The sequence below is a fragment of the Pleurodeles waltl genome, chromosome 8 (assembly GCF_031143425.1).
Source record: "Pleurodeles waltl isolate 20211129_DDA chromosome 8, aPleWal1.hap1.20221129, whole genome shotgun sequence".
Classification (NCBI taxonomy): domain Eukaryota; kingdom Metazoa; phylum Chordata; class Amphibia; order Caudata; family Salamandridae; genus Pleurodeles; species Pleurodeles waltl.
The window spans coordinates 146,079,477-146,092,833 of record NC_090447.1 but is presented as its reverse complement, the minus strand read 5'-3'; the positions used below and the strand labels follow the sequence as shown (position 1 = coordinate 146,092,833).

Below are 13,357 nucleotides of genomic sequence, written 5' to 3'. Positions count from 1 at the left end.
TTAAAGTACCTAGAAATTATGCAAAATATAGCACATAGACGTGTGCAGTATGCTAATAAAGTTCTCAGTACTTACACACACACACACACTGTTTGAAATATCCACTTTCATCTTCACTATAAAGGACAATTCCATATTTGAAATATAACAGTGTGACCTTCACATGTTTACATGTCCGTACACAGGGAGTACACTGTGCAGAGGCGTGCATAGGTGGAAATAGATAGGTCTAGTGCTCTTTTTGAGGTAGTGTGGGGGAGCAGTTAGGCTTATCAAGGAGTTGTGTTAAGCATTTGTTATACTCACAGAGGCAATAAACGAGAGACACTCAAAGAATAAATCAGAGACCAATTTAGAAAAATAAAAGTTGCTTTTATATATGCTTTGAACTAAAGAACTTTCTTATAAGGTGAAAAGTTTTTATATTAAAAACACCTGGCTGTTTCAAAAATCGACAGTGCAATTTTCAGAGTTCAATGTTAACCTATGTGAGGAAAACAAGAATGTAGTTTCATAGGTTAGTACAAGACTTACAATTCCAGTCTTCAGGGTTCTAGACTAGAACAGGGCAAGGTTCAAGTTGATACCAAGAGTGCATCCCCAACGGGGCGGGGCAGCTGGGTGCAAAGGTCAAAGTCGGAGTCAGTGCCCAATGTTAATCAATGGGGGGAATGAAGACCCACTACTCCCAGGTAAGTACAAGCAGTGTCAGAGGTTGGTCTCTGGGGGTTGGGGCAAGCAGCGGAGGGGCCACAAGGCAGCACCAAACTTACACCCTCAGCGGCACAAGGGGCAGCCGGGTGCAGAGTGCCAACAGAGCCTCGGGCCCCTAATGCTATCCAGTGGAGACGGGATATCCGCTGGAGCGCTGCTTACAGGTGAGTAAAACAAGATCAGGGATTTATCTCCTGGAGTTGAGGTAAATACAAGGGGGGGGAACAAAAAGCAGCCCCAAACTTACACCCTCAGTGGCACAGGGCCGTCCGGGTACAGAGTGCCAACACAACATCGAGTGCCCAATGTTGATCAATAGAGGAGATCACTTTTAGGAACGGGATGCAGGCTCTGGTCAGGAGGACGGGAGAGGTCAACCCACAGCTGCCCAGGTAAGTTGAGATGCCAGGGGTCATAGGGACATCGATGGTCCAGCTCCCCAGGGGCTCTGGGAGCAGGGGTTTCTTTTGGCATCGGAAACAGCTTACCAGGCAGGTCATGGTAAGGGTGAGTCCTCCGATTCAGGCTAGAGACGTCACTGTGGAGTCCACATGGGTCAGCCCGGAGGTGTTGGGTGCAGAAGTGGTTCCAGGCAGCGGTTTTGCGGGTCCTCAGGCAGACTTCTTTTTCTTTAAAGATGGTTTCCTTTGGACAGGTCCACTGTCCATGGGAGTTCTTGATCTTTATCGAAGGCAGTCAGTCCTCCCAAGGCTTTGAAGGTCACTGGGCCGCAGGTCAGTCATCTTCTGGGTGCAGGTTTCTTTGATGTCTGCAGACAGACCGGTAGGGCTCGGGCCAAGTCAGTTGGTGTCTTCAGTCTTCTCTGCTAAACGACTCCTGTTTTGTCTGGTTCTTCTTAGGTCAACAGGAATCTAATTCTAAGTTTCAGGGGTGCCACCTAAATTCTGAATTTAGGGGCCTTATAAGCAGGGAGTGCCAGGTGGTAGCCAATGGGCTATGCACCTTTAGGGTGACGACACTTCCTTTGGGAAGTGGCATAGCCCTAATCCTATTGGCCTAATTCCTTCCATGCAAGGTGGAGGAATTTAACAAGTAGTGTCTACTTCAGCTCGTCCACGCTAGGGCTGGAACTGGCATGAAGTGGGCACTCCTCCTAATTTAAATAATTTTCCCGCCAGTCCTGCTGCCAAAAGTGGAATCTGGAACTAGGGGTAAGCCTCCCCCCCCCATTTGGAGAGGCTGGGTCGCATTTTAGAGGCAGCAAGTCCTTTGAAGCTCCCCGTCCTGGAATGTTAAACCTGCCTGGGAGAGGAGGTCACACCCCTGCCCAGAGCAGGCCATTGTTCTGAGCCCTAGAGAGCATTGGCTGTCACCTCAGGGGTCCAGAACTCTGTCTAAGGTGGCTGTACTGGTTTTGACCAGTGAGTGCCCATGCTAGGAGTTGGTAGGTTTTTTAGGAGGCACCTCTAAGGTGCCCTCCGAGTGCATGTATTAATAAATCTATCACTGGATTCAGAGAGGATTTATTAATACAAGATGTTTGATACCAAACATCCCTATTGTCAGTGAAGCCATCATGGGTGGGGAACCTGTAATGACCAGTGTCCAGCACATGCACCTTAAATGGCTTCACTGTTCACTTACTATGTCTGAGAACGGACAGAGACATAGCAGGGGGGCCCCCCGCCAGTCCTATATTTAAAGCCCCAGGGAAGTGGCGGTCCGCAGGGCTACAGGGGGGGCCGGTGCCCCCCCATTTCTTAAATTAAAAGCCCTAGGGAGGTGGCGGACCCTGTGGCTGCTGAGGGGCCAGGCAGCCCACCTGCCATTCTTAAGTTCAAAGCCCAGAGAGGAGTCAGTCCCCATTATTTAGAATTAGTGCCCCTGGGAGGTGGCAGTCCCCAGAGCTGCGGGGGGAGGGAGGGGCATAGGCCTCCTGCATTATTTTGATTCAGTGCCTCGGGGAGGTGCCAGTCCCTGGGGCTGTGGTGGGGCCGGGCAGCCCTCCACCCCCACATTATTTACAATTAGTGCCCTGGGGAGGTGGCGGTACTAGGGGCTGCAGTGGGGGTCAGCCCCCTGCATTATTTTGATGCAGTGCCCCGGGAAGGTTGTGGTCCCCAGGGCTGCGGTGGGCCTGGGCGGCCCCCATTCAAAAATGTAAATGCCCCCAGAACCTGGCCCACCCAGGGGCTTGTAAAAATAACAAGTGTGGGAGCACACACTTGTACTTTTTGTTTTTGTATTTCTCCCGAATTTGGGGTTAAAACGTAAAAATGCTTTTTTGTTCTGGAGAGGCAGCTGAAGCAGAGTCCAAAGATGGCCGATAACACTTCCCAGTTTGAAGTATTGGCAGCCAATCGGAGCTGTGCATTTCCCTGTACAAGCTTGTTACTTTTCGCGAAATCGTCGCAAAGGATCCAGGGCCTTTGATATCTACATTTATTTTCCATTTTATATCTCCAAAACTACAAGACAGATTTACACCAAACAAGTGAAAGCGTAATCTGCGTATCGAAAGCTAGCTTTCTGCCAAATTTGGTGTCATTCCATTCAGCGGTTTCTGCTGTTGTCGTTTTCAAAGGTCCTATGGGGATTAACATGAGAAACACATTTTTTTTACCCGCCCCCCTTATCAGCTCCCACTTGACGGACCACCCAAAACTTTCGATGCGCAACAAGGATTACTGGCACACTTTTTTGGGAAAATTTGGTGAAGATTCATCAAATGGTCCCAAAGGTATAGGCAAGTCAAAAAATTATTTTTCTATGGAAACCCTGTTATAACTATAACTACCTAGTGGTGACCGTCACTAGGTAATATACACCAATAATCAAGATCTGTTTCCGACACATGTCCCACTGTGACGCCTCTGGAAGCAACATACCTGAACATTTACTGATATGCAACAAAAAAAAAAAGGATTTGATATCAGTGCACGGGGCAAAACTTTTCTATCAATTAGCGGCATCTTGTACTTAGGTGGGACAGGATCACAATGGAAGTAGATGACATCACCTGTCTGTGTGCAAGAGCTATTTCATAAATTTGCAGATCCAATTTAGCACCTGGGGAGATTCATAAAATGAGGAATTTGCAGATTGATGTATTCATCAGAGTGTATGTGATTCCAGCATGCATTGGAAGGAAATCTACTTTAGGTGTGCAATACGGGGTGAGAAAATCAGGCTAAATGAACACATCTTCAAAACCCAGACTGTCTTTGATGTGATAAAGAAAATTTGTCAGCTGAGTTCTCTAAACATACTTTACTTTGGTTATGCTTGAGCACCATTTCCAATTGGGGAATATCATATGCATTGTATCTATAGATCATTGTTGCATGCAGTCCCATCTGGTCAGAATACCTGCAACTGTAATCAGTCATTGGGGTTTTACAGATTGTGACTTGCTGTGATTCTCTACTTCCAAATGACCCAAAGAACTGGACCTCCTCACACATTACGGGCATATGTATCATTGAGTTGCATCACCTTTGTGCCATACAAGGGTACCGGAACTACTACGTCAGATTTATCAAGCCACGCAAGGCCACCTTGCGTGGCCCTGCATGGCTTGATAAATCTAGAATACGCAACGCAAATCACACGTTGGTTACCCTGACCCAGGGAGGCATTCCATGGGTGGAGCAGGTAGGTTTCCAGGCATCTACCCATGGATTTTGGTGTATTCCCAGATTAACCAACACTAATAAACCTGGGAATTTGTCAAAATGTTATGCCTCCCCAGGGGAGGTGCAAAAAGGAGAAATATTTTTATTTCTCCTCCATGTTTCCACTTTGTAAGTTTGCTGCGTTCTGCAGCACACTTAGAAAGAGGTAAATGCCTCTGAAGATTTTTGTTGTGCAGGAAGGTTCCCGCTCCTGCACAAAAACAATCCTGCCTTCAACACAGGCACCGCCTTGCACTAGGACGCAAGGGTGTCTGCATTGGTGCTAGGTAGCCAGGAATGTATTTATAATGATAAATATGGCACATTCCTGCCCTTTCACGAATGTTTAATAAATCTGCTGTGGAGCACAGTCTGCCACCTTTGGGCTTCCTGTGCTAGCAATTTTCTTATGACAACACCCAATGGGTTTGTCGTACTGCGTCAAGTATAAACATTGCCACAAGCCTAAAAGTGAAATACATGCAGTATTTGTACTGCAAGCACACACATTCTGCCCAATCAAATCCTGTACTTAGGGAGACTAACATGTGGGTGGAGCCTAAGCCCCTTTCTCAGTATGACTCTGAAAGCTCTTTTTTGTTGCTCATGTAAAGTCATGTGATAGCTGCACTGTCAAGCCAGACCTAAACATCCTTATTGTTAATGACTCCCATCAGTGCTGCTACCAGACAAAAACCTTTTAAATTATCTAGCTATCTAAGACACTTTAATAGCATTACAATGTGCGTCCCTGAAAGTTCAGGCAGCTGAATAAATAAACATAATGATAACATCTACCTATGTGGCAAGCTCATTTTTGTGAAAGCACACAAATTCTGCCCAATCAAAATATGTACTCCTGGCATTCAACATGTGGGCCAAAGCCCCTCTTCTAGTGATTCTCACATAATTGTCTGGTGACAACTGCGCTGTCACGCCAGACCATAAAAAGACTGCAAGCAAATCAGTAGTGGCACTGAAGTGTGCTCTTTTTTTTAGAGACTGCGAACAAGCGATCAAACAAAAAATCATTACTCATAGGGCAGGATAGGCACATGATAAAGTGGGATTCCTGTTGCCCCATTCTGCATATTATGGTGGGTGGAATCAAAACGTGAATGACAGTTGACCAGACCAATGAGTCAAGAGAGCTGACTGAAAGTCTCTCTATGCAGGTATATTTATATTATTTTTTTAAAACATGAGGCTGGCAAGACAGCTCAAGTTGCCTCTAAGCCAGTGAATTCTTGTTAATCCTCACACAGAAACGCTTCCTTGCCTAACCAACATGAGGCAATTTTTTGAGTTGTAAGGGGGAGGGAGGCAGAAAAATAAGACTTGTAATACTTTTTGTTTTTTAATGAATGAATACATGTAAAAGGATAGTATTGTGTTGGTGCAACATGTAAAGGCCGGTGTCAACCCAAAAACGGGGTTTCCTATCTTCCCAATTTTAATATCCCAGATAGCTTTAAAATTCACCCTGTGTGTGATTTTTATAATAATCTCACGGAAAGATATCCTACGTATTTAAATCCTATCAAGTATGGGCGGATGTCATTGGTGCTATGCCACAACATTTACCTGACGTTCACTAGGGTTGATCCAACATACGCCCTTTTAATGTGCCTTCTAGTTATGTCAAGTTTTGCCCAATGTTTCAAGACACGTGTGATTCACCATTTGCAACACATGTTTACAAAAATGAAACTGTCGCAAAAAGACCTGGACCACAAATGGTGCCACTTTGTTAAGAGTGCCCACGCTTATTTTTCAATCCCATTGTGACCCTTATGAAAAAGACGACACCTCTATATACAAGGTGCTTTCTTATGACCCACAAAGTCCACTGGGTCTCACTAATACCTCGGTAAAATACTTATGACCTATGAGGTCATAGGTTAAACGTTTACTTTCTACACACTACTGGAAATGTATCCAAACACAATAACAGGAATTTGAACAAAACATTGCTGTGAAAAACATTAAACAGATGTATATTTTATTTAAAGTGCAGATGTAACACGACTAATGTACAAAAATACAGTTACTTCCACATTTAGAAATCGCAGCTGAGCTCCAGATCTTTACAGAAGCGAAGGCCAGAACGTACATGAATCGATCATTATCTTAAGGCAAATTTGCAAAAGATCTTTAGTGTCCCTTCATTTTTCAGTGACTCTTCTCACAAACACTCCTCCGGGGATGACTTGCTGTTTCTTCTTCGGTTTCTTCTTTTCCTTGGGGGAATCTAGTGCTCTGGCTCCCTAATAAAACAAATAAAAGCATGGTTACGAATATTGAAGCTATGTGTTGGTCAAAACATTCAGGACTGAAGTGTCTTCAACGGTTTGTGTGCGTTTCGTATTAATGTCTGGCGAGTGGTGTTGTCACCACTAAACACCCCACGCAGCAGCAGACCTCACCCCACACTACGAACAACACAAAATATGCAACAAAGCATTTAAGATTCCTAAAAGGCCTGTGGATCATATTTATTTTGATTTATTTTGGGGAAAGGGGGGACTGGAGCATGCCTCCTTGTCTGAGCTTCACCAGCACTTCCATATCCCCCTTCACCTCTCCTGCTTTTTGATGCCACGAACACTTGTTTGGTTGCAGAGTATCTGACTTTCGAGACTGCTGTTGTTGCTAAGGGTGCCAAAAGGTTTGTTCCTCAAAGGCAATGTTTGATTTCCATCTCAGGAATGGTCTTTGATATACCTAGCAACCACTGTTGGTGCCCAGCTGCTTTTTGCCTGCTGCCACTAAGGAGCAGATTTACCAAAAAGTCATGCAGTGCTGCAAGTCACCTTGCAGTATCATGTGATAGGGCAGGAATGCGCCATATCTAACATTATATGGTGCATTCCTGCTTTTTCCTAGCGCTGGTGCACGGTGTACTGCCTAGCGCCAACGTACCACGGTGCAAGAGTGCCTGCGTTGTAAGCAGGATTGTTTTGTGCAGGAAGGGGCACCATCCTCAATAAAAACAATCACCTGCGGCTTTTCCCACTTTCTATGTGTGCTGCAGAGTGCAGCATACATAGTGAGACGAAAAAACGAGGAGAAATAAACATATTTCTACTACTAACACCTCCCCTGGGGAGGCGTAGCAGTTTCGGAACATTCCCAGGTCTACCACTTACAGTTAATCTGTAAATGCATCAAAATCCATGTGTGTTGCATGGAAACACCCATACATCACCCACGGAACATCTCACTGGGGCAGAGTAACGTACCACAGCGATTTGCACTGCATTGCATTAGCCTAGATCTATTAAGCCCCTCAGGACCACACAAGGTGGCCTTTCATGGCTTGATAAATCTCATTTTGAGGGTTGTGTCGCGCTTGCACCCCGTTGCATGGTGCAAAAGAGATGTAACCCTTTAATAAATTTGCCCTAAGTTTCAGCAAACCAGGTCAATACTGAAGAGGTCCCCAACTCTGGCCTGCACGTCCCCAGGTCTTGATCAATACTGCCAGGCACTGATTAACTTGCAAACAGTCCAGCTGCCATGACTGCTGTGCTTGCTAAGCATACCAAAAGGGCCCGCCCTATAATATTACATTTGGTTTTCATTGGAGAAACACCCTTTGCTATGCCTAGCAACCACCAATGGCACCCGGCATCTTCTCTTCCACTGCTCCCTGCAGGCCGCTGATTTTCAGCAGGCCATCGCCCAAAATTCCCTTTTATGTTTTGGTAATTTCAACTAAACTGGATTTAACAAAGAAACCGGATCCTGGGGTCAATAAGATAGATCAATCAGCTTTGCTTTGCCAATGCTGTGTGGCCACTTTGATTGGTTGGGGAGAGAGGACATGCGCGCTAGCATGCGCTCAAAAAGTGTAACAAGGAAGTCAAAACAAAAACCACAAGGAAGAAGCAGCACGTGGGAGGGTGGGCAGACAGAGAGGGGAGGAGATTCAGGAGTGAGAAAGAGAGAACAAGTGTCCTGCTGGAGCACAGAGAAAGGACAAGAACCTTCAGTCAAGAACAGTGAAAAACTGGAAGTGAAAGGAAAAAATAGGTATCATCAGCAGACTACCTGTACATCTCAGTCACCCAAAAGTAGGGATAAACAAACACTGCCCAAAATGTCGGAACAAGAACAGGAAGGAAACCAGCCAATAAAGAGCACAGAACTGAGATTAACAAGAAAGCCGTCAAGTCATGAGCAAGGGACTGGCAATGCTGGCAGTGAGGCCTGCAACAAACAGCTGAATCTGTTGGTGGTGAGACCCCAAAACACACAGTGTTGTGAGTAAGCTAAAATGTAAGATCTTGCACAGTGCATGTGCAACCTGAACGTTATTCAGTGCAGAAACTGGCCTTTTTGTATTGAAAATGTGAGTCAGACTTTCTAAATGAGGTGTTATCTTTAAAACATTTTGTCTTTTTCTAACTGTACCAATTCCTACTTGTGTGTAGTACATTTTGCCACTAGCTTCGCTGCATTTACAAGGCCAGTCCACTCAAGTCTTGGGCGTTTGTATACTTTTGCATCACAGAATAAACAGGCACTCCTAGGCCCGGATTTAACAAACGTTCATGCAACGCAATGCAGCAACACACCTTGATGAGCTGAGCCGCGTGGAGGAGAGAGGGCAGGAATGCACCATATTTAACATAATATGCTACATTATTGTCCTCTCCTTTCGATGGCACACAATGTCCTGCGTTGTCCTTGCGCCGTGATGAAAGGGTGCCTGCATTGTGGACAGGATTGTTTTTGTGCAGGAAGGAAAGCCTTCCTGCAAAAAAACAATCCCTTTAGGGCATGTTGACCCTTCTACATGTGCTGCAGAGCGCAACAAAAGTAGAAAAAGGAAAAACTAGGATAAATAAACATATTTCTCCTTGTTACACCTTCCCTGGGAAGCATTTTGAGGCATTGGCAGATCTACCACTCATGGTAATTCTGGGAATGCACAAGAATCCATGGATGTATGTGTGGGAACACCCATGCTCCACCCATGGAACGATTTCCGAGGGCACAGTAATGCAAGGCAGAGAATTGCAATGGCTTGCATTCCTCCAGAATTACCAAGCAATGCATGGCCACGCAATGTGGTATTGCGTTGCTTTGTAAATCAGACTTTAGTCTTGCATTGGCCTTGCGTTACTTTGTGTGACCCAAAGGCAACACAACACTATGATAAATCTGCCCCTCTGTGCTTATGTAAAAAGTAATTACGTTATCACCAGTAACAAAAGACAGTATTTTGATTCTTTTACAATAACAATTCACACCTTCTATAATTCATACAGGTGCTCAACAAGTTACACATCCAGTCTCAAGAGGGGGCACATTTACCCAGTTATTTTACATTTTGGCACTGTAATTTCTCAATAACGGATTAACTCATGGAAGAGAAGAATGTACTTGAGAGGAATTCAGTAGTAACAACCACCAGCAGGTGCTTCATATGTCATTAATACAACTATGGAGTGACCACGAGCCTTCGCATATCTCTACAGACTATCATCAGTTGTGAGATGCAGTCTTTAAAATCCTGCATTGCTGCCAATGGGGCTCCATGTCATGTCTGACGCTAGCCTGGGGCCCTAACCGACTGAAGGCCATTCTTACAATGTTAAAATGAAACTGCAGGTCCCACATTACAGCATGCTTTGGCTCACATGCCACTCGGTCATGAGACATCTATGAGGCTTGTAGGGCTGCCTGCGACATGTGACTGGAATGGTTAAGAATTCTTAGAACGGTGACTAATCAAACAAATTTATTTAAAGACAGGATTGATACACACATCTTACGCAATTATAGACCTTTGGTTTACTGTATATTTTATAATTTGGTTTAAACGAATGTGACCTCGATAGTAGACTTTTGCTGTCAGGTGGGATAGGTTAGTCATTGGTGGACTGTAGCCACATGGCATAAAGTTATGTTGGTTTTGTAAATGTTGCAGTAGTATAAGAGTTTCTGAGTTCAGTTCAATTGTATGGTTTTTGCGTAAGAATAGCAGATGAGGGATCTCTATGCACTTTACTATGGGCTGCAATTCTATGTGCCCAGGCTAATCAGTGTAAACAGCATCACACCACCCTATAGAGCCAGGCTACATAAAGGCCAAGCTGACACTGCATGTTTATTTTGTGACAGTAATTCACCGCCTGTCACAGTCCTATGCTTTAATTTGCACCGGGATCTTGGTACACACTAGGAACATCCCAATTTTTTGCAATCTATAGCTGCCAAGTGATCCCGAATTGTGTCAGGTTAGCCAATCATGGTTTTCTATCATAGAACCTTGTATTCTGGGCCACATAGTTGAACTTTTCTCAATATATGAATAGGCTTAGAAGCCCCAGACTGGCAAAGCAGTTGCCTTAATATGGATTATTGACTCGGGATGTCACACATTCAATAGTGGTGGTATGGCAGTAATGTGGCCTAGTGGGTGCCCCATGGGATCCACGCTGCCTCTGTTGATTGGTCTTTGATGTTTATACAGACTGGCCTCTGATCCTTATTATAGAGTGGCCTTTAATGCTCGTTGCAGACTGACCTTTGAGGTCCATAGTGGGATTTTATTAGGAGTCCCAGGGCAATCAAGGGCTAATGGGACTAGACTGCGTCAATCAAAGCTTTCTACCAATAGTGTCTTGAGGCTTACGGTTAAATCCAAAACTGGGCAGCAAGTACCCAGCTTTAGCACTTAACCCCTACAGTAGCAAAAATAAGCAGTCTAAGGCTTTCTCAGTGAGGTGGAGTGGGGTTAGTGTGTCAGAATGTCATAGCCAGTACCAGTTAATAATTCAATGTCCAGCCAAGCTGTGTTCTTTTGAAATAGAAATATTTTACTCAAATCACACTCAATGGAATGCAGTACATAATGTTTCAGAATCAACAAACTATACTGATTACTTATGATATCCTTTAGTGACTTCTGGGGGTGGCAACCTTTTCTAATCCCATGCGACAACCTCTTAGGAAACGCTCTGGCCTTCTCTGGACTGGTGTATTATCTGGGGGGTCTCAGGGGAGTGTTGACTAGGTTGTGGGCTGGTACATCAGAATAGCTGTTTGTAGTATTGTATTTAGTGTTAAACAATATTGTAGGTAGTATGTTGGGCTGTATCCTATGTTATTTGGGGTGTTTGTACTATGTAGTGTTTAATTGTTATGTATGGTATCTTCCAACTCTACCTGTGGCATTTGGGCCCATATTTATACTTTTTGACGCACAACTGCGCCAACGCAGTTGTGCGTCAAAACCTTTACCGCCGGCTAACGCCATTCCAAAGCGCCATGCGGGTGCCTTATTTATTGAATGACGTTAGCCGGCGATGCGGACTGGTGTGCGTCAAAAAAAAAGATTCACACCAGGCAGCACTGGCGTAGGGGAAAATGGAGGTTGGGCGTCAAAAAATGGGGCAAGTCAGGTCTGAGGCAAAATTCAGGCCTCATCCCGATTTGCGCCATTTTTTATGACGCCCAACCTCCATTGACATGACTCCTGTCTTAGCAAAGACAGGAGTCATGCCCCCTTGCCCAATGGCCATGCCCAGGGGACATATGTCCCCTGGGCATGGTCATTGGGCATAGTGGCATGTAGGGGGGCCCAAATCAGGCCCCCCTATGCCACAGAAAAAAAATACTTACCCCAACTTACCTCAACTTCCCTGGGATGGGTCCCTCCATCCTTGGGTGTCCTCCTGGGGTGGGCAAGGGTGGCAGGGGGTGTCCCTGGGGGTATGGGAGGGCACCTCTGGGCTCCTTCTGAGCCCACAGGTCCCTTAACGCCTGCCCTGACCCAGGCGTTAAAAAACGGCGCCCATCAGGCTGGGCGCCGTTTTTTAAGGCCTGCCCCCTCCTGTGCGTCAAAATGACATCAGAGTATAAATATGGGGCACAGGCCTTAAAGTCATTTTTTGGAAGGGAACGCCTACCTTTCATATAATTAACGCAAGGCTGGTTCCCCCTTCCAAAAAATTACGCACATGGTGGAACTTTGACGCCCACGGGGTCGGACGTCAAAGTATAAATATGGGGCAGAGTTTGCGCCGATTGTGCGTCAAAAATTTTGACGCACATTCGGCGCAAACAGAGTATAAATATGCCCCTTAGATTCTTCCTCAGCTGTGACAGCATTCCATACTGGACAGTTGGAAGTGCTGGATGCTTGGGTGAGGTTGGAGTTCCTTTTTTCCACTTGAGAAGTTTACTTGGAATAAAATTCTGAAGACCACTTCGTTTCCGTGGATCTATTCCCATCTGTAACTACTTTACTACATTTTGGCAACGATACTGGCGAATGATCTCCTCTGCCAAAGGAACTCTAGCCTGCCTTTGGCCTTGGGCTTGTTCTTTTCACCTCCCTTTTTCTGCTCTAAGGTATTGAAACCACTTCTTAGTCTACCTCATTTCCTTTTTCTGTGTGCTATAGCCCTTATACCTTTATTAGTGGTGCTCGTCAATCTTCTTCATTTTCTATTTTTTTTTCCCTTCCTGTTCTATATTTCGTTTTAGCCTGTGCTCATTTATTGATTTTTTTTATACATAATTTTTGCTTTTTCTAAATTCTAGTTTCAATTATTTCAATACACTGACAGCCCGCGCTCCTTGTTTTTGTGCAAACTTACGCTTCTCGCGCGCTGTGTTATTTTAACCTTTGTTCATTTTTAATTTGCACTTCGCGCGCACCTCATTGTTGCTTGGCTGACCGCACGTGCGGTAACCAAGCAATGGGAAAAAACGCTCCTGTGCGCGCGTTCAACTTCCTACACCCAGCGCGTGTTCAACACTCTGCACGCACTCCGTCTCATGCTGTCAGTGTGAACGCTCCCGTGCGACAGTGTGTGCGTACTATTTTGCATGAGCAGACGCTTCAAGTTTTCTCCTCTAGCAAATACTTGCTCGTACATTCTCATTCTATAACTCGAGCAAAGACTTGCTCGTACATTATTTACTGTGTACAAACGTTCAGTTTGCTTTAAGCATAAGAAACATAATAAAAGTTACTCTTTCTACCAGTT

General features: G+C 45.0%; 1 protein-coding gene across 2 annotated transcripts in view; it reads right to left on the bottom strand.

Moving 5' to 3' along the window:
• Positions 1-6,334: 6,334 nt before the first annotated feature.
• ANKRD42 (ankyrin repeat domain 42) overlaps positions 6,335-13,357 on the bottom strand; it is a 241,548-nt gene continuing 234,525 nt past the window's right edge. For both annotated transcript variants that reach the window (XM_069203944.1, XM_069203945.1), the window contains one exon: positions 6,335-6,616. In XM_069203944.1, the coding sequence (XP_069060045.1) occupies positions 6,515-6,616 (102 nt within the window). In that variant the 3' untranslated portion in view covers positions 6,335-6,514. The remainder of the gene's footprint in view (positions 6,617-13,357) is intronic.